The 22,987-nt window shown below is 32.1% G+C and overlaps 1 protein-coding gene across 1 annotated transcript; it reads right to left on the reverse strand.

Annotated features, from left to right (window-relative positions):
• Positions 1-1,867: 1,867 nt before the first annotated feature.
• On the reverse strand, positions 1,868-14,283 carry LOC134683365 (synaptonemal complex protein 3-like). Its single transcript, XM_063542627.1, has 8 exons — positions 14,096-14,283; positions 11,007-11,067; positions 10,073-10,107; positions 6,599-6,716; positions 5,908-6,007; positions 3,782-3,880; positions 2,628-2,732; positions 1,868-2,055 (listed from the first exon to the last, which is right to left on the reverse strand). The coding sequence occupies exons 1-8, from the start codon at positions 14,211-14,213 to the stop codon at positions 2,002-2,004; spliced, it is 690 nt and encodes a 229-aa protein (XP_063398697.1). The 5' UTR covers positions 14,214-14,283; the 3' UTR covers positions 1,868-2,001.
• Positions 14,284-22,987: the final 8,704 nt, after the last annotated feature.

Consider the following 22,987-nt stretch of genomic DNA (forward strand, 5'->3'; position numbering starts at 1 on the left):
AAATTTTAAAGAATTACTTGATTATCTAAACCATTCAAGTGCTTAACATTATCATGTTATAACCGTAATTGAAACATCAAAATAATCAATGTCTCCAAACTGACAACTTGCAGAAACTCATAAATAGTTATCAAAAGTACCAGGATTATAATTTTATACGCCAGACGCGCGTTTCGTCTACATAAGACTCATCAGTGACGCTCAGATCAAAATAGTTAAAAAGCCAAACAAATACAAAGTTGAAGAGCATTGAGGACCCAAAATTCCAAAAAGTTGTGCCAAATACGGCTAAGGTAATCTACTCCTGAGGTAAGAAAATCCTTAGTTTTTTCGAATAATTCAAAGTTTTGTAAACAGAAAATTTATAAGAATGACCATATAATTGATATTCATGTCAACACCGAAGTGCTGACTACTGGGCTGGTGATACCCTCGGGGACGAAACGTCCACCAGCAGTGGCATCGACCCAGTGGTGTAAATAGTTATCAAAAGTACCAGGATTATAATTTTATACGCCAGACGCGCGTTTCGTCTACATAAGACTCATCAGTGACGCTCAGATCAAAATAGTTAAAAAGCCAAACAAATACAAAGTTGAAGAGCATTGAGGACCCAAAATTCCAAAAAGTTGTGCCAAATACGGCTAAGGTAATCTACTCCTGAGGTAAGAAAATCCTTAGTTTTTTCGAATAATTCAAAAAGTTGTTGACCGTAATAACGTAATTTCAGGATAAAATTGTAGAAATTTCCGAGGAAACTCATTAGTGTGCATTTCAAATATGCAAATGGAAAAAAATATGTAACCCTACATCTAGTTTCTGTGGGACTGTGGTCAGTCAAAGTCACCAATGGCAAATAACTATATACATACTAGAGTATTCTGAAATATATATTACACCAGTAGCTAGACACCAGTAAAACAATTGCATAATACCAATTATATGGCAAAGCAAAATGTGAGAATGTTCAAATAACATCAAAAATGGTCCATGTAACACTTAACAATTTCCTGTTTAAAATTACTGTAAATTCAATATTTTTATTATTGCGAAAATGCGATAGGGTTGTATTCACCAAAATTTAAACTCGCCTTTGGAAATTTTCTATATGAAGTAAACAGGATTTGTCTCAATATCACAAAAATTAAAATTGCACCTTAGTCTAAAATGATCATATCGCAATAATAAATACATGCATTATTTCTGAATTTACAATAACCGGTTTGATAGTCAAAATGCATGTTATTGTAATTTTCTTAATTATATTAACATTTGACCAACAGCAGTACCATATATTGCCCAGATCTTTTCAAGATGTAAATGTTATTCAAATATTTTTTATATGTAAACGACTGCTGCTCATATAAATTAAATGAAAACTGAATGAATAAAAAGATTGTCTTATAAAAATGTTTATGGCATAAGCCATAGTTAATACAAATATTCTCTTGTGAGTTCTTTTAAGGCCTTTAGAATATTATATTGTTTAGTCAATGTTTTATCCTTATTTATATCTGATCTCGTCTTATGAGATGGACCTTGACAGGAACAACTTAACCTTCTGTTGGGTGTGTAATGCTTTATCTTTAGATTTTTGAAATTCTGTGTAGAATTATTAGTTTTTAGTTTATCATTTTCCTTTGCCTTTGGCCATGGTAATTTATGTCTGTCTACTCTCAAGATAGGATTTTTTAATTGGACTATCTTTTTTCAAAACATCTATTTAAATATAGTTTTTTTTTTAATTGGCCTTCCTTTTTTAAAACATCTATTTAAATATATGTTTATTTCACAACCACTTTATAGAATCCAATCTTTAGTTGTAACCAACATTTCCTGCTTGTTAGAAGTTCTCACAACAAACTGATATTGTTACTAACATTTTAATACATTCTACAATAACAATGAATATTTCATTCAAAAACAATCTTGCACAACATGATAAATAAATAATGAAAGTCATATCAATAATCAACCAGTCACATAATGTTCTCTCTCTGTCTAAAATAACATGGTCTGTAGGGATTTTCTCACATTTGCCATCTCTTGTTGTTGCTGAAAAAAAAGTGCACATCATAAGTAATAACGTTTTTTTTTAACAAAATGCTAAATTTTATTTTCAAATTTAAATGACACAAAATGGAAATTATAAACTGCAGCTCTCAAACATCCAACGCTGCATACTAAAAGAAGGTGGCGAGAAGCAGATAAATGATATGCTACTAGCAGAGGGAGATCAATGTCAATCATCTTTTCATGTATAAAAGAAAAGGGTACATAAAAACGTTTGTATAGATTTAATTTTAAATTTGACTTCTTTTTTTGAGTAATTCCATACAAAACAAAAAAGAAATTGTTTAGCAAATTATCAATATTTGTGTGTCAGTGTGGTACTAGTATAATAAAAAAAAATATGAAGCAGTTTTTGAAACTTGTCCATTAAAACAGACATCGATTTCAAATACTTGGGAAGTGATTATAATGGGTAAATGCATTTGTTAGGTGAGCTTTAACAGTAAAGACAAAAAGTTGTGGAATATAGGAGTATGATTACATCTTTACATAAGACAATTATACGAAACTATTTCAAATTAAACTTAATAAAGAATGAAATCATTATGTCTTACCGTATCCATTAGAATTCTTTTCTGTAACAGAGACATTTCCTTCTTCATTTCAGATTGTACAGTGGAATGCTGACTATGATGACATTGGTCCAGATCTCCTATTCCCTGAAAAATGATAAACAAAAAACTAATCATGCTGCATGTTTCTAAATTGACTTGAGTCATCTGCATTGGGAAATTTATAGATGTGAAAACCTCAAAAGCTGGTTGTAAAAATTACCTGATTGTTTTCCACCTGTGTATAATGGGTTTGAACTCTAGGTAAAATTAAAAATTGGTGAGGTAACTTTAAACCTAATTGTTTATAGCGGATTGGGAAACAAGTTTTGCAACTTATATTAATCCCTTTCCACTTTGGTGAGGTTATGTCCATAGCTTTATAAAATAAAGCTTCTCTAAAATTATTTCCTAGTTCCTGGCTGTGCAAAATGTTTTTAAAGGAAATATGAATATATAACTGCATAAAATTCAGCAGTTTCAGCAATAAAGGGTAATAACTTCAATAAGGAGTTGACTAACAATTTTGGCCATTGAAGACTTTTTTTGTAGATCTTGTCTTGCTGATGATTTTTGCTTTCAATTTCTATTTATCCATTACAGATTTTTTACATATAAGCCAAAACTGAAAAAAAAAATCCAAATGTTCATTAAAGGGCAATAACTGTAAAAAGGAGCCAACTAAAGATTTAATATTGACTTATAAATAACTCTAACATAGTTGTCCAAAAGTTTTGACATAAAAAAACAATAGAAAGACATTGTTAACTTTTTTGCCTTAGTAAGATTGTCTTAATTATAATAAGGATAACCCACACCTCATTGTTGGCTATAAGAGGCAGGTCATAAAAAATGTGAAGCAAAAGAAATATGAGACATGAACAAACAATAACCACTGATCTGCAGGCTTCTGATTTGGGACAGGCACATAAAAAATGTTTAACCCTCCGCCACATAAAAATGTTGAAGGTTTAAACAGGTTTGTGAATGCTCACCCTTACATGGGACAGTTGTGTTACAGCCCAACATAAGAACAAACTATAAAATATGTTTCAATAGGCTATTAAAGCTAAAAATATACCAAGTCTTGGTCCAAATCGGATTTAAAAAAAAACAAAAACAGACAACATTCAGAAAGATGCAAGTGATGACCTTACCTTGGAATATTGTTCATGCAGCTGTTGAACTGTTTTTAGTCGCTGAGATTGAACAACTCTTGCTTGCTGAAACAATTTTTGTTGCTGTTTGAAAAGTAACTGAAAATAAAAATAATTTTTAAGTACTTGCAATTGCTGTAAAAAAATATTGAATAAAACTTAATAAAAGAAAAGAGTTCCAATATGTCACCCACTTGCATATACTTTATCTATCCACGTACAATTACTAAAAATAGCAAGTTGTTTTTTTTGTATCAATATCCAAAGAGAAATGAAAGGCTTCAGAGCAAATGCAATGTAATTTTCATTATAATCTATATTTCCAAGGGAAATAATTCTTTAAAATATTTGATCAGTTCTTACTTTCAAATGTGTCAAAGAGATACAATTTTGAACTAGATGTGTCAAAAGCACCAAGAATTGCCCCTTCCCAAAAAGTTGAAAAATCTGCAATTTCAATATAAACACACGAGGACACAAACATGATAGTAGTCTCACATATCAAAAATCAGCCCAATATCTGAAGGCCTTTTAGAAAAAAAGTCAGTATAACTGTGATTTTCAACAATTTCTCTAAGTCCAAATCTTGAAATTACGGCAAAAGTTAATGAAGCAGAAGGAAACTTATACTTGATCTGTAACTCATAATAGTAAACTCGCAAACCAAAAATCAGCCTAATATCTGAAGGTGTTCAGAAAAAAACTCTGTATAATGGTTTGTTGTGGAATGATGGACAAGGTGCCAACTTCCCAGAGGGCTTGATATGGGTCGTGGGCTGATACCATGGACCATATGGAAAATGACATGTAATAATCTATTTATCACATATTTTCAAGCAAGAGAAAATAAATATCTTACACCAAATTATGTTTGATATTTCATCAAAAATCAAAAGAAATATTAACCAAAAATAAATAAAAAATGTATCTGACACTGCGAGTTAAAAAAAAGTTTGTATCACAGTAGGTAAACAACGTTTTGTGAAAAGTTTCAGAAATAATTTACAATAAATATATTAATTCTAAGAATTGCAAATATTAAATGACTTTAAGTGTTACATTTCAAATGTTAAAAAATTCTTAGGAAGAATCCTATATCGCTACTCATTCCAGTGTGGCGTTATATATTTTCTAAATTCTTTATGACGTCAAAATTTTACGGGAACTTTTGTGATTTTCACTGTTGAGGTCTACTTTTTTCTACAACTACAAATTCATAATTTTCTAAATTTCTTTTCATTGTGTTCAACTTGTTTACAAATAGTCTTTGATTGACAGGTTACTGGAAGTTAAACTCGGGGGCTTGATATGGATTTCAAGGGCTGATATCGATATTGGCCCCAAGGGCTGATAACCAGCCTCGACTATTATTGGCCATGCAAAAACGTACATATCAGTACAAAATATGTGATAAGTCCATTTACCTCACTCACAACATGATTTATAAAGACTTTTATATTCAATCTTATGCAGTAGTTATTCTAGACTGATGATACATCTCTATTCTTGAGAAAAAAAATCAAAGTGCAAATTACTAGTACTTATATAAAAAATCCAACCAATTAGAATTTTTTTTTGCATGACAATTACTAATAGCATTTTAAGAAATTTAAAAACAAGAATGTGTCCATAATACACGGATGCCCTACTCGCACTATCAATTTCTATGTTCAGTAGACTGTGAAATTGGGGTAAAAACTTTGAATTAAAATTAGAAAGATCATATCATAGGAAACATGTGTACTAAAGTTTCAAATTGATTGGACTTTAACTTCATCAAAAACTACCTTGACCAAAAACTTGAACCTGAACTTCACACTATCATTTTCTATGTTCAGTGGACCATAAAATTGGGGTCAAAACTATAATTTGGCATTAAAATTAGAAAGATCATATCATGGGGAACATGTGCACTAAATTTAAAGTTGATTGGACTTCAACTTCTTTAAAAACTACCTTGACGAAAAACTTTAACCTGAAGCAAATGGACGCACGGACACACAGAAGGACGAAAGGAGGCACAGACCAGAAAACATAATGCCCCTCTACTATCGTAGGTGGGGCATAAAAAAGATAACTTATACATTTCTTTGCTATAGGCCTTCCCAAAGACAGGGATAACTTACTGTCAATTTTTCTTCTTGTTCTTTTGTTTTTTCTATATCTGATTCCCATTGGCCCAACACATTACTTATTTGTCTGTTGTACTCATCCTGGAGTTTTACCCTAAAAGATAATTTAAAACTACCCTCAAATATCAGCAAGTATTTTGAAATTCTCTAAGGCTTTAAGCTGTATTGTTTCTGATATATTATAACGCTCTTAAAATAGTGATAACAATTAAGTTTTGTGGTGATGCATATTTAAAATAAACTAATTCGTAACAGGACAAGCTGTCATAAAAAGATGATTTCTGTCAAGACCTTGAAAAAGTGTTATTCTATAAATCATTAAACAAATATAAATTTGATGTCACATTACCATTGTATTGATTATCACAGAACTTATTCACCATCAGAAAATACATTATTTCTATTATTGAAGTACAAGTGAAACATTTACCATTTATGGAAGAGATAGTTGCATAGTTTCTAGTTAACTTTTTAAAATTTACCATACATTCACATTATAGTTTATGCTCAATATCTTTTTCTTATATTTTCTCTGAATTAATTAGTTCTGTATTAATATTGTTTCTTGTAACACATTCATTTTTCATTTTGATTACAACATAGCTATGGGTTAGAAAATCATTGAATAATTACAAATTCTTAAAATGAAAGTATGATAGAGCAAAATAAATCCTCCCCGACAAACCTTTCATTCTTTTGTGTTGTCCAGATATCTTCCACCTTTTTATTGGTATTTTTCAGTGAATTTTGAGTCAACTGTTCTAATCTTTTCCTCTTAGCTACCATAGTTTTTGTTATGTCAGCTGAAAAAGAGAAAAACACAATTATCAGTGAGCAAGGGGTTTTGATTATAAGCAGACTTATACTATCTTGATTAACCCAAATTCAATTTGCATAACCACTTGGATTTTAATACAAATTAATACAATAAAGTAAACTTAGGTTATAAATTGTGTTTGGTGTATAGGAAGTTTGGAGTATTTAAACTAGAGAGATACATGTGTTGAATTGTTTTGCAATGTGATGGTTAAAGTCCCATAACTCTGAAATCACAAATAAATCACAACTATAATAGAAAGTTAGTCTATAAAATATAATTCAATTCATTTATACAAAAGTCGCTTGTTTTTTTATCTTGTATTAATGATTTTTTTTTCATATCGCAGTGTCTCTCTATCTTCTCTAATTTTTGTCTAAAACACAAAAAAGGGTAAATAAAAAAATCATCATTTAAGGGCAATTATTACTGTAAGAGGTCTGCTAAAGATTTCCACAAAATTTTGATTTGTTTGTAGACCCCAATTGCTGAAAATTTCTGTTGTCTGTCTCTCTTTTATAATTAAAAGACGAAAAACATTTGGTGACACTAAACAACAAGAACTAAATTAAGAGACCAAAGATTTCAGACATTTCACTTCTTTGTAAATCTAGTATTTGCTGATAAATTTTGTCTTAAAGTATTAATTAATCTCTATAATAGTTCTAAAGCTAAAAGGCAAAATCACTTAAAATTGTCTTTGAAGAGCAATAACTGCAATAAAGAGTCAACTGACTTAGAAGATCTTAATGGTTGTTTTTAAGTTAGTATTTATCTATGATAACATTCTGAAAATAATTATAAAAAAAAAACACTGAAAAAGTTTTTTTTTAATCTGGTCTAGTTAATCATTTTTGTTTATAAAAAGTTTCATACTTTTCAAGTAATTATCCAAAAATAAATAAAGAACTGGTAAATGTTGCCATTGAAGGGCAATAACTCCTATAATTAGTCTTCTGACAGTTTTGATGTAAATTGACAGTCAGTAGATTTCAACATTCTGACAATTTCTTCCCCTGCCAGATTTTATAGCAATTTACCCAGACAGCAAGGCTACACTTTTTTAAGCCATGTTGACCATGTTGGCTGACAGGTAGGGTCATTGGTCACATTGATATAACACACCCAATTAATAATTGTGGCCTGGTTTGGATAAATTCTTGCCAGTGGTTTTAAAGGAAAAGATTTATGTAATAATTAATGGACAAGGAGGAATGCTAAGTGAAGAGAAGAAGCTAACAAGTGAAACTGCGAGCTACTGCTCACTGATGATACTACCGCCGCAAGTGGATAATATAAATAGTGTAAAAATATGCAAGTGTTTCCCGTACGAAATTATAAGGCGTATTACGCCTGGAAATAAGTCGTAAACCAGGCGTAAGTGGTAGTTACGTGTCTAGATCCAAGCGTAAGGGAGCAGGAAACGTAAATTTGTAGTCCTTACGGGCGTAGAAAAAAGCAGTACACCTGGCGTAAATTGAAATAAGCAAGGCGTAAGTTTTCTTACAGGCGTAAATTGAAATAAGCAAGGCGTAAATAAAAATACCCATAATGCTTTGTTTAGAGGATCATGGGATTTTTTTTCAAAATTTGGCTCTTTGGTTTAAGTTTGCAAGAGTTGGACACATGGCAGCTTCATATATTCAGGGATAATTTGCTTGTTATGTGCTTTTTGGAAGAATCTGAAATTGGAAATACTGAATCAAATAAATAAATGAAAATTGTGAAATAAAAGGAAAGAAGTAATACAGGGTTTAATAATAATAATGTGAGTATAACTTAGTTATTCTATTAGAATTTTTGAAATCCCAAAACCTTTATCCTTGGATTATAACATTAAAATCTTTTACTTTAAGGTAAATTGCAGTATTATCATTTATATTTTAGATCAAATGACAATAATTTTTAAAAACAGCTTAGTTAAAATGCTAATTTTATTTCAAGCAAAAAATATTGTCATAATTCTTAAAACTTGAGCTTATTTGAGCCATTGTCTGCATAAAATATATCTATTACTATATTAGCTTCTTCAATGGTTAATATTTCAAGTTTTTTGTCAAACAATAAGAAATAAAAGCAACAGCATAGAAGTATGTATCAAATACACAAAAGTACACAGAAAGGTTAATACACTGAACTAAAATAAGTGTAGTATTATGTAAAGATATGACGCCTGGTTTATTTATTGACCAGGCGTACTCATTTGCATATTACGCCTATTTTTTTGTGAACCAGGCGTACTCATTTAAATATTACGCCTAATTTTACGCCTGATTTACGCCTTGGTTACGCCTAGTTTACACCTGGTTGACGCCTGGTTGACGCCTGGACATGCATTTTGTAGACACTGCAATGCCGCCAGGATAAAGTATGATTTTTACGCCTGGTTTCCGTGTCATATACGGGCGTCACAGTTCGTACAGGTTGGTAAACAGAAAGTTGTCGAGTGATGAATCTGAAAACGCATCACACTGTATAGCTGACTTATATAAATCCTGAATTCAAATTTCAGAAATCCTTGTATTGTAGTTCCTGAGAAAAATGTGACGAAAATTATCAACTTGGCTACCATGTGTAAAATCATACAAGTGTTCGGTAAACAGGAAGTTGTCAAGTGATCAATCTGAAAACGCATCACACAGTATAGCTGACTTAGATAAACCCTGAAACCAAATTTCAGAAATCCTTGTATTGTAGTTCCTGAGAAAAATGCAATGAAAAATATTCATGGGACGGACGGACTGACTGAAGGACAGACAGAGGTAAAACAGTATACACCCCCCCCCCCCCCTTTTTTTAAAGCAGGGGTATAAATGGGGTATAAAAATGGTTTCATCTGACATTTAACGGTCAATTTAGGACTTCCATCACTTGATGTTACGGAAGATCATATATAATGTTTACAGTTTCTCTCTATCTATTATAATTTTCATAAGATAATAACCAATAAGATGTCAAACTTGAGAATTTTAAAAAAATGTCAACATTAAATTTCTCATATAAGGAGTTGATCACCAGTTTTAGTTATTTGATTTATGTAATTTTGATAGAGATAACTTAGGTTTTCTAAAAGGATATACATGACTGAATTTGATTTTCAAAATGTTGAGCATAAATAGTTTTCAGAACACTTTGACTTAAAGAAAACTAAAAAGGTAAACTTGCTAACCCAACTATCACATTTCCATAATCAGTGAACCCAGAAAACTTGTTAAAAAACTTTGAAGGATATGTTACTCTCAAACTAGACATGTAAATAATTGTATTTAATTTACTGTGTTCAAAAGTAAAGGACAACTCTTCTCTCAGTGAAGTGTCGATAAATTATGCATAGATTCATACCTCCAAAGCACTCCAGCATCTTTTGCATTTCTTGTCTGAAAAATAAAACAACTCATTAATTTGCTTAGCCCTTGAAAACAAATAAGCAAGCATTAAAGTCAATGTGGAAATTGTGACTGTTGAGTTGAGTTTGTGAGTCCAAATACAACCCCCTCCCCCCTCTTTGGAAATTCCTGACTACAGGCCTTAATCTTGATGTACGTTTCCTGAGCCAGGAACCTATAATACCGTGCTTGTTGTTGGTTAATCTTTTAATAATATTCAGCCCAATAATTTTCTCTTTAGAAGTTTTATCCATTTTTCAATTCATACAAGGAATTTTCTAGCTCATTGTTGAAGGCCATATTGTGACCTACTGTTGTTCAATCTCCTTTGTTAGATAGTTGTCTCATTGATAATTATACTGCATCTACTATTTTTTATAGACACATAAAACAACATAGAAAATTTAAAATTCTGAAGACCATAATATTTTTTTCATTGAAGGTGGATGAAAGGTTAAAATTATGGTATAAAAGGTTGAGGACCATGATATAAATTTCTCTTGTCATTTGATTAATGCAGTGCATCATGTATTTTTCAGCTACAATTCTTTTCAGCAATTCTGGATTGAATATTAGTTTCATTCACAATAGAAGTCTTGTTGCTTTTTCCGAAAATACAAAATAATATAAATAGTTCCAATCAATTTTTGCAGTTGATATTTTGAAAGTAATTAAAATGTGTAGTTGAAACTTATCTTTTATCTGTGTCAGATGGTTCAAAATTGATGATTTAAAAGTTAAATGACCTTTTTTAATCTGAGAAGATCATCAAAATAAAAAAAAACAGCATTTTTGCCAATTCCCAATCAGAGCAAAAATGTCATTACAAATAAACTATGAAGTCCTTGGATCTATCATTTTTTATGTGGCAACAAAATTAAAATATTCACCCAACATCTTCATCTGGTGCACCATCATTCTTCTTCTTTCTTGGTATAATAGGAGTTTCATCTGAAGACATGATATAATGTGTAAAACAGTTTTTTTTTTTAAATACAGACAATTGTATAAAGCTAAATAAGAAACATGAAAATACCTCAGAAAAATAGTTTTTTTCATCATTGTTCATGCAACTTTGTTTTTAAAGGTGGTAAACATTTTTTTTTCTTTTGTAAATAATTTTAAAAGGTAGTTGGTTTTCTTATTTCAGATGTTTTTACATTTTGTCACCACTTATGTCTGTACCTTTTAAATTTTTTGCATTACAGTGCTTATCCAGTGACCTTTGGGGTATCACATTTGCAAAGACCAAAACAGTTTACCAATTTGCAGTCAGATTTCTACTCCAACTAACTGATCAACTGGTAAAATATTTTAGCAGATTGCTCAAGTGAAATGTTGTTAGTTTGAAGTGAGTGCTGTAAAATAAAAAAAAGTTATACTTACCATCCAGATGCAGTCAGTTGATACCTTTGTCAATCATTTCTAACACAAATAATATCTTACTATAGTATGAGTCACTGAATAAAATGGTCTAATTTTAACATGGAAACTTCTATCATAAATAAATATTAAAAATGAATAGTTCAAAACATTGTTTTGTAGGTGTATATTTTATAGCTTTGTCTTCTAAGATGAAGTTATTTTGCAATTGTGATTCAAATAACATTTTTTATGCAAATTACTGATCTGCTGTCATTAAAGGGAAATAATTTATATTGAGTTCAAATGTACACATAAAATTTAATCAATGATACGAGGCTTATGATTTTGCCTACAAAAGATTCATAAAAAAAAAATGAAATGCAAAATTAGTATGAAATTGAAGGGCATGTAAAACACAAATTAGAAAGGTTTTGCAAAATACTGCTTATAAGATATCTTGTACTCCTTGGTAGACAATCCTTTATACTTTGAACAATTCAACATTTTGCAAAACAGCTGTTAATCGTCTTTCATCATTAAATAAGTTTCATTGTTCGTTTTAGAACAGAGGATAAAAGTTAAATAATAACAGAAATAATGTTACAACAAATTAAATGGGGAAATATGATATTTGTCAGACAGAACAAAATTTTGCTGATTATTTGTAATGTAAATTATTTCCCTTTATTGCCAGCAGATCAGTAATTTGTATACAAAATGTTATTCGAATCACAATTGCACAATAACTTCATCTTAGAAGACAAAGCTATAGAATATACACCTACAAAACAATGTTTTGAACTATTCATTTATAATATTTATTTATGATAGAAGTATCCATGTTAAAATTAGACCATTTTATTCAGTGACTCATACTATAGTAAGATATTATTTGTGTTAGAAATGATTGACAAAGGTATCAACTGACTGGATCTGGATGGTAAGTATAACTTTTTAATTTACAGCACTCACTTCATACTAACAACATTTCACTTGAGCAATTTGCTAAAATATTTTACCAGTTGATCAGTTAGTTGGAGTAGAAATCTGACTGCAATTTGGTAAACTGTTTTGGTCTTTGCTAATGTGATACCCCAAAGGTCACTGGATAAGCACAGTAATAAGAAGCATATCATATATCAGTCTGTGCCAAACTCACCTTTTCTTCTATATTTTCAACTTAAAAAAAATAAAATTTCTGTCTGCCCAAATGAATTTATTGTCTGAAATTTTGTTGCCAGGTCAGACAGAGTTTGTGATACACTGATATATGTACCATATTACTCATGTATAAGGTATTGGGAAAATGAATGTTGGTTTCAAAAACACAACATGCAAGTCCCTACAATCAGGAGAAATTTTTTTTTAAAGGTGGTAATCATTTTTTTCTCTTTTGTAAATAATTTTATTTTTTATTTTCTAATTTGAGATTTTTTTTACATTTTGTCACCACTCATGTCTGTACCAACTAGCTAAAAAAGAAGCACAAGAGGCAGAAAAAATAGAAACCATTCCAATATTCACAAAACAAGATATACAAAAAGGAGCAAAAGACAGTGTAATGGTAAAATGGCAAAACTGATGGAACAACAGTGATAAAGGAAGATATTACTCCTTTCAACAAAATGTAAAAAAAAAACACACTTTCAAAAGACCACAGTCGCCTGAAGATTTCATAATTATAGCGAAAAAAAAATTTCGCTATATATTCTATATAATACCACAAAAAATATTTTATTTCCCCCATTTTTTCGCTATAATTATGAAATCTGCAGGCGACTGTGAAAAGACAAACCTTCAACTGAAATGTATCAGATATCAACAAGTTTAAGAACAGGATATTGTTATTCTACATTAACTCTAACAATCAATAATATGCCCAGCACTCAACAACAAATGCAGCTGTGGACAAATAGAAACAGTTGACCATTATCTATTGAATTGTGATAATTATGAGAAGGCTAGAGAGAAACTCCTTCTGCACTCTACTTCATTACATCAAAACTAACACTTGAATCAGAAGTATTATTAGCATCAACAGAAAAAGAAAATTACAAACATCACATAGAAGATGTTCAACATTTGTTAGGGGTCTTTATTAAAGGTACTAGAAGGTTAAGGTTTTATAAGGGTTAATTATTTACAATACAAAAGTACTAGTGAGTTTTATACAATAGCAACATAAAACTACCAGAGATTATAGTGTCAAGTTGACACTCACTAAAGACTAAATTAAGACATTTTAACCTTTTTTTTTTGGTGTACATAGTAAAATTAGTTTTGCTCTACAGAGAATCAATGTAATGATTGTCGTTACCTCTTAGACTTACATGTGTTAACCTAACAAGTTCTAGTTGTTTTCTTTAATATTGTTGCTACAGGAAACTTACCAAAAGGCATGAAGGAACAAACTGGGAGGGGGGCTTTGACTGCCATAAGAGAGGGCCCTCTATAAAAGTTATGCTTAAGTGATTCCCTATATCATAGCCAATATAGGCTATATAGAGATATAATCAACAAAATTTCCCCACAAAAGGTGTGTGAATAAAAAAAGTATTTTAAAACTTCTCTTGCTAATTCAGTAATTGCATAGTTGAAATAATGTTCTGAGCACCTCTGATTGGACTGCTAGATTGGCTGCTTTCTGAACCATTATTATCATCATCAATGAGTTGTTTTCCTTGCTCAAGTTGTTGGTTTCCATCAGCTTTTCTTTTCTGTGCTCTCGGCATCTTGTTTTAGTTTGTTGATGGAGTATGAGAAGATGCAGACGAACCATTAACATCCGGTAGTGCTTTGGTAAAACATTACGCGGAAACACAAAGTCCGTTATATATCTTGCAGCTGCTTCATGATGGGTGTCGTATTTGAAGAATATATACTTTTTTATCTATAATTTATGTGTGTGCAATAATAATTTTGTCCCAAATTATAAATAATTTCATTTTATAATAGATTAGGACTGCGGAAACAAATTCATGCGCGGTTTCTACTTTCGACTTAATTTTTGCTCACCTGGTCAAAAAATCCATATATGGTATGAGCTATTGTACATAGCCTTCGTCATTCATCGGTAGCATACACCTCTCTGAAACTGAACAGATTGAAACCAAATGTGTCTCTATAAACCGTAAACGATTGACAGAAACTTAAAAGTATACAAATAACCAGAGAGCCGTGGTGTAGTGGTTCTGGTTAGTGCATCGGACTACTATCTAGTTAGAAGTATTACACAAAGGTTCCTGGTTCGATTGGTTCGGGATGAAAATTTCAGGAACTCAATTTTCGGCTCTCCCTTGACACCATTTGCGAGTATGGTCTTGAGGAAACGATGATAGTCCGTTGGAAGGGGACGATAAATGGCTGGCCCGTGTTAAGAGAGAGCCATATCTCTTGCACGTTAAAGACACCCTTGTCGATTTCGAAAAAGAGTAGGCTATAAATGCCGCTACAAGGCAGCACTCGTACCCGCAAAGTGGAAAGGGATTAATATAAATTGCAAAACTTGTTTCCCAATCCACTATAAATAAATATGTTTAAATTCAAATTTACAAATAACCATCAAATAAAAATCTACGGATTTAGAGGGACTGCAGCCGCCCCCCCCCCCCCCCCCCCACCCCCCCCCCCCCCCATTTTGTAGGGGAAATTGGTTGATTAGTCACCTTGATAATTGGATCATTAGTCTAAATAAACATTTCACTTACTGCTTCTTAGTATCCAGTGAATTAAAAAAAAAAACTTTATCTGCATTCAAATTCTCTTACAAGGACTTACAATTTATTATAAGTTTTAATAGTATAAGTTAAACCACAATGCCGTATACTATAAATGTATTATTATAAAAACTATTGCAAAAAATGAGGGGATGCAAAATGGTATATACATTCAAATTGCAAATAAATAAAGCAAGAAGCCAAATAAAAAAAAAAACAAGTATGAAAATGCCAAATGGTATATCAAAAATGCATGCCTGCTTGTACTAAACAGTCGGGTTGTGGGTTAGCTGGACTTCAGGAGTAAGTTAACCACAAGGAGTGCCCACAATGAGGCACCTATGTTTTCATTTTGGAGTATTAGCGATTAAATGACCAAGAGGGCTTAAATTTAACCGAGACAAAAAAAGATTACCATTTTCTTGTTCACTGATTTTTTTTACCGAGTCACCAGGCTAGGCTCAGTCAGACTGAGCCGCAAAACTCACGAGGTTCGAACAAGTAATAGCAGACACTTGATACGTATGGTAGGATACATTATCATTCCTTATTAAAAGTGGGTATATCGATCTGTGAATCCTAAACACAGAGATCACTGTTTACGTAATGTGTGAATCCTAAAATGCCATTTTTGCTGTATGTGTAATAATTTGATAATATATATTAATAGGTCATGTTAATACTTTTGTCCATCAAATTATTTTCTCAATTATCGTTATGAAGAAAACAACCAAAACACTACAAAATTCGCTAATAATCGACATTTAAAGGTCGGTAACTGCAAAATGATCGTCCGATTTTTCTGAAAATTAATCGTAAGATTATGTTTGTTTGCCGCTCTTATGCTTTTGATTTTTATGTATGATTTCTTTGCCATTTACAGCACATTTCAGTCAGTATGTAGCTAATGGTAATATCTTTGGTTAGCTTGCTTGTTAGCTGAACCGTGAAGTCATTGTTAGGTAAGGTAAACGTCCCTCCTTTAATAGTAGACTAGCCCGACAGATTAAAATCTATCTCTCTGTAGGACTAAGCTACTTTAAAAGGAGGGAAGTTTACCTTACCTAACAATGCCTTCACGGTTCAGCTAACAAGCAAGCTAACCAAAGATATTACCATTAGCTACATACTGACTGAAATGTGCTGTAAACAGTATTTAGTATTTCCCCGCTTTCCTTGCTTATAAGAGCAAAAAAATTGCATTAAGATTCATGGAAAATATTCATCACCGTCGATTACTTATTCTATATACAAAGCGTTTCTTTCCGTCGCGAAGTGAGGAGAAAATTAGTGACGACTTCGATTGACGTCGAACGTCATAATATCTTCAGTAGCAACGTTGTTGTCGAGCGAAACAGTTTATATTTATTTTATGCACAGAGAACAAGGAGAAAAGAAAGAATAGCTTACAATCTAGGAGATGAATCAGGAATTTAAAGAGTTGAGTAAGTATTATTTATTCTTTAATGTCTTAGAAATATTATTATTGGATTGGGATATATCTTTTTTATGGGTTATGTTCTTCTTTCTTTATTTTATGTTGGTATGATACTTAACCCGTACGTAACGGGAGGAATTGTACTTGATTATCATATGATGAAGACATAGTATTCTACATTGACTAGAGTTATAGGAGACGGTTGAGATATCAACAAAACATGTTTAACCCCACCGCATTTATGCGCCTGTCCCAAGTCGGGAGGCTCTGGCCTTTGTTAGTCTTGTATTTTTTTTTAAAAATTTTAGTTCATTTATATGTTTTGGAGTTTTATAGTATGACGTCCATTTTCACTGAACTATAGTAGACATATTTGTTAGAGACCAGCTGAGGCTCAACTTCGGGTGCGGGATTTGCTCGCTGCATTGAAGAACCATTGATACATGTCTTCGGTTGTTATCTACTCTTTTGTCGGTTATTGTCACCTTGACATATTCCCCATTTCCATACTCAATTTTATTTAGTCCTGCAGTTAATGTGTTTAAATTACGGGGATATGAAGGAACTTTACAATTACTCGTATAATAAATATTTTTATTTCATGATAAACGTCTTACATATAACGAAGGCATTACAAATATAGTCTCTTGATTTTAGGGTAATAACTAAAAGTTATGATCAACTTATTTCCATTATTAAATTAACAATGAAAAAATATAAATTCAAGATGCGGAACTTAGCGATGATTCAAAGTTCGGAGGTCACCGAATTTTTATTCGGCACCATGAAGCAAACAGGCTTTAGAAATTGATACATCAGTATAAAATAATGTGAACTGGATGATTTTTAGACATTCTATTTAGGAAATGCTGGAAAAATGGAATATAAAATCAAACTTAAATTTTGTTTGAATAAACCTACTTGGATGAACCTTATCAAGTGGACATTGGCTAATTAAACTTTCAGTTAAAATTGTGAACATTACATTATGGTTAGTATCGTCACATGGTCTTTAATATATTTTAAATTATTTTCAGCAATGGATGAAGATAAGGAGATCTTTGAACGCAACTTGAGCGGGTTTACTCTATCTGTATTGCATGCTGCTTGTAGTGAAACGGAAACAGATTCAATGACCGTTCAACAAACAAAGGACACTGAAACAGCGAGTGAAGAGGAGATAGAAGCTTTCTTTGGAGATGTCAGAACTAAAGAGTTTGAGAGACTTACTGCAACAATGAAAAAACAAAACACTGAAGCAGAGAAAACAGAAACAGCGAGCGAAGAGGAAAGAGCTGCTTTCTTTGGAAATGCCAGAACCAAAGAGTTTGAGAGACTTACTGCAACAATGAAAGAACAAAACGCTGAAGCAGAGAAAACAGAAACAGCGAGCGAAGAGGAAAGAGCTGCTTTCTTTGGAAATGCCAGAACCAAAGAGTTTGAGAGACTTACTGCAACAATGAAAGAACAAAACGCTGAAGCAGAGAAAACAGAAACAGCGAGCGAAGAGGAAAGAGCTGCTTTCTTTGGAAATGCCAGAACCAAAGAGATTGAGAGACTTACTGCAACAATGCAAGAACACAACGCTGAAGCAGAGAACACAGAAATAGCGAGCGAAGAGGAAAGAATTGCTTTCTTTGGAAATGCCAGAACCAAAGAGTTTGAGAGACTTACTGCAACAATGAAAGAACAAAACACTGAAGCAGAGAACACAGAAACAACGAGAGAAGAAGAGAGAATTTCTTTCTTCAAAGAAGTTAGAACCAAAGAGTTAGACAATATGTATGCAACACTGAACACACAAGTCGACAAAGCAGAGAATCAGGACGTACAAGCAAAACCAGTAATTCGTACAGATGAGATTATACAAGATCAAGTCGACACAGAGGCACTAGATACCGAAGAAACAGCTAGTGAAGAGGACCGTGTAGCATTTTTTCAATCGATTAGAGATGCAGAGCGAAAAAAACTTGTTGACGCATTTGAAAGAGAAAAAATATGGAAAGAAGAAAGAGAAGAGAGACGCGCGAAAAAAAGACAAGAACAAATACGAAAAATGTTTGAGGAATTTCACAAACCAGCTGTGGGTCCATCATCAGCGTCATATGTGTCACCTGTGCAAGAACCAGGTCCATCCAATGAGCCGTACCAGCAGGTAGACAATTATATCCTATTTGGCACCTTATTAAAAATATTAAAATAATGAAAATTATATAACTCAGTATGAATTGGTACGAAGTCCTAAATTTGAACCATAATACGTTTCATTCGATCGCATTCAGGCTAGTCGTTGTTTATCTTGATAATGTTAACTTTTTTTATTTCTGATAAATTGTTAATAAGTTAGTTCATGACTGAGTATATTCACTTGATAACGCGAATGTTTGTTTTGAATATTTTTAGAAAAGAAAATGACTAATGTAATACAAATGTAATTGCTAAATGATTGGTTTCTTTATTTTAAAGTACCCAAGCAGCAGTAATGCTGAATATGATATCATGCTGAAAGCCTCAGTCTCAAAACTCCACGAGAGGGTGAAAGCTTTCGCCGAAGAACAAAAAGATCTCCAGCGAAAACTTGAACAATCACATGCCACAAAACCCAGAGCGGATACAGATGCAAATAAAGAAAATAGTAAGTTTATAATAAGATTTATTGAAATAGGAATATTAAAAGTAAGACGTGTATTAAGAAACAACTAAAGATGCTGTAAATTCATTTAATTCGGCAACAACCAAGGTTAAGTTGATAATCTGGCCATACGCTTCAATATTTTAGTATATTCGAAGAACATTTTTTTCCTTTCAGCTGAGATGAAATTCTAAGATTATTAATATTTTCTATACTATAAAATGGATTATGATAATAAAACGGTTTAACCGGAATAGCTTAGTCGACTAATAGCAGACGAGATGATTCTCTGGGAAACTTAATACAAATTTTAATGTTATTATGATTTCATCAAAGCTAATTATAACGTATAAACTTGGAAAAAATTATTAGGTGGTGTGTCTTGGTTTGTTGTTGTTGCAGTTTCAATAAAGCATTGTTTTTTTGGTATGTCCATTCACTTGTGATGGACTTATTTTCTTTAAAAGTCGTTATCTGTATGATTCATGTGGTGCAGGCGCCTTTCCTTGTTTTACTCATATATCATCATTGTTCTTATCTACTTATAATAATTGTCTTTATTTCGCGATATATTAACTTGTTTTATTCAGATTTCATTAACTTAAGCCGTTACAATTATTACACTTACACATGCAACTAATAACGCATACTAGTATGTGTGATTTGGAAAGAAGGGAACATGTTGACAAATAGAAAAAGAGGGAAACAAACCAAAAAAAACCAAAACAAACCAGAGCTTATAAAATTGCTTTCAAATCGGCCGTCATGCATCTAATAAGGTTATGTAATATTTCATTGTTTACTTTTTATACATATTATATAAATTCAACTTTATGGCAGGGATTTCTTGTGTGTTACACATTTGCTATACGATTTGCTACTGACTCCCTACTTATATACAAAGAGTTAGTAAAATCGGCCGAAAATAGGGATTCGACTAGATCCTCTATTGATTTTACTTACCTTCTATGAAAACGGATGTAGCAACCCATATAACTAATATTATATTTTAACAAGTACGTGAACCAAATACAAAAGATGAAGTATTTAAAAACTATAACAATATATTTAATAGGACACATCAGCATAAGAACAAGAAGTGATGCAATCATACGTTTAGAGGACAGCACCAATGGCGTAAAGAAAACAGGCTCTGTCCGACGCTTTGTAAGCAGGGTTTTCAAGGTAAAGATATGTTCATGAGAAAACTTATATATCTGCTTTGATCATATTGTTTGGATTTTTTAAAAATTTTCATATATCCCGTATCTCGCGATCGTTTAACTACTTTAATTATCTCGTATCTCATTTCACTGTTGTATATATACCCCGTATCTCAGTTCACTACTGCATATATCTGTTCATATATATGAATTTTGTCTCGTTACCTTGGCATTGACCATTTACAATTATCTAACAATTAAAACACCATTGCATGATATTTAATTTTGATGAAAAATAGTATTTAAATTGAGTGTTTTTTTATTTCCAGAGAAGCAAATCAACGACAGCTGATTTCAGTTCTAAGCAGGTAGACCCAGAGGAACTAAAGCTAGATTTGTCCTTGTTAGACGATAGCAAAGAGAAAGACTGTGAAGAGGAAGGTAATAACCTCAATATTATGATATTTCAAACATTTCACTCGTTTGATGTTGTTGTTGTATTGTTGTTGTTGTTGTTGTTGTAATTGTCCATAACTCTGCCAAAGCTTTTCAAGTCTGAGTATATGAACAGCGTCAAGCGTATCTAGTGAAGCTTTTTTTTTTTTAAATTACATGCACAGCTAATGGGAAATCAGTGCCTCAGAGTACTCACCATCCAAAAAGACACAATCAATATCGCTAGTTTTGTGATTGAAACATGATTGAAGTGTATATGCGTTGTTATAAAATCATAATTGCAACACCTTACATTAAAAAAAAACCCTGATAATTTCCATCTATTTGTATTTAATAATCTGAATTTTTTAATTCCGCCTGTCAAACGTTTGGTCTTAAGCGTATTATTGATCGATTATTCCGGAAACATTTGTCATGTGGTCTAGAATCGGTACCATTACATCGTATCGATTAAAATACAATAAAAGTTAGGGTAATAATTTATTCTTGTAATTTTTCTTTGATTTAGACCATCCAGATACAGCCAGAACATCAAACAGTGAATGGTACACACTCAGTGATATTGAAGAACCACCAAGGCCAAGGCTAAAGCCATTTTTTACTCCACTAAAAGAAACACACGAGACAACAAGATCAAAGCTATCTGGTTCCACCAATCATAAAGTCGCTGAATCAATCAACCAATTTCTGCTCAATGAACCAACCAAATCAGATCCGACTGAAATACCAGTTCACAGTGGTTCTACCGGTAGATTTCATCGTTTCAGGAAATGGTTTAGACAACTTTGCTGCTGCTGCTGTAACCAGAATGATGAAGATAGGGATACAGTTTGTTCTTGATTTAATGAGATGTTTTTTTTGTTCACTTATTTATTTGTTTATTTTTCTTGTGTTCAATTATTAAATTGTTTATTGTTTTCTTTTGTTCACTTAGTTAATTGTTTATTTTTTTCTATTAAAATTTTGTTTTGTTATTAACTTGTGTTGTTTTATAGTGTTTATGCAAATCTATGAAAATACTTTCCATATTTAAAATAAAAATACAGCTCAAAATGACATTACAAATAAGGACATATATCAACTAAGAATTAGAAGAATGAGGGGGGTAGGACCTTTATCGGGACTCCAGGATCGGGTGTTTTTAAGCTCGGGATTTCGGGATTGACCTTTTCGGGATCCTGGAATTCTTGTTTCGAATTTCGGGACGTCGGGATTTACTTTATTTAAATTCGGGACCTCGGGATTTCTTGATTTTAAGCCCGGGATTTCGGGATGAGGACCCCTCCTATCCCCCTCAAGAATGGTCACGTCATGCAGAAAACACTCATTTAGGAGTAAACATAAGTTCCATTTGTCCCATTTAGTTTTAAGCCAGCAGGTACAGGTTGTTGTGCTAGCTAATGTCAGTATACACATTACCCGGCCCACTCGTAAATCAAAATATCAATATATAAGAGTAAACAAGAAACAAAAAATAGATCCGAAAATGTCCCTATTTGGCTGTAAATCGGATGAATAGAAAAATAAAATTTCTTTGAACTACATGCACCCGCTAAAAATTTGATACCTTTTACATGCATATTAGTCCAAATAATTACGTCTTGAAAGGCTATAATATCTTTTTCTTTGACGCCTTACATCGACGGAAAGCGTCAAAGCAAAATAATCAACTAGTTTTCCCCTTAAAAATAATCCTGTCCGTTTAACAAATGTGACTCTTGAATTTTTGACATATTTCTATTCTTTATATATATATATATATGTGGTATGAGTGCCAATGAGACAACTCTCTATCCAAATAACAATTTATAAAAGTAAACCATTAAAGGTCAAGGTACGGCCTGCAACACAGTTCTAGAGCCTTGACTCACACCGAACAACAAGCTGCTAGTGTAAAATCATTCAAACTGGAAAACAAACGGTCTAATCTATATAAAAAAACGAGAAACGAGAAACATGTATACATTACATAAACAAACGACAACTACTGTACATCAGATTCCTGACTAAGGACAGGTGCAAATTGTATAAATAGTTAAACAGTATATCCCTAGACTAAGGTTCATTCTTCACAATCAGGGAACATCAAATGCTACACTTT

This window comes from Mytilus trossulus, chromosome 9 (genome assembly GCF_036588685.1).
Source record: "Mytilus trossulus isolate FHL-02 chromosome 9, PNRI_Mtr1.1.1.hap1, whole genome shotgun sequence".
Taxonomy (NCBI): Eukaryota; Metazoa; Mollusca; class Bivalvia; order Mytilida; family Mytilidae; genus Mytilus; species Mytilus trossulus.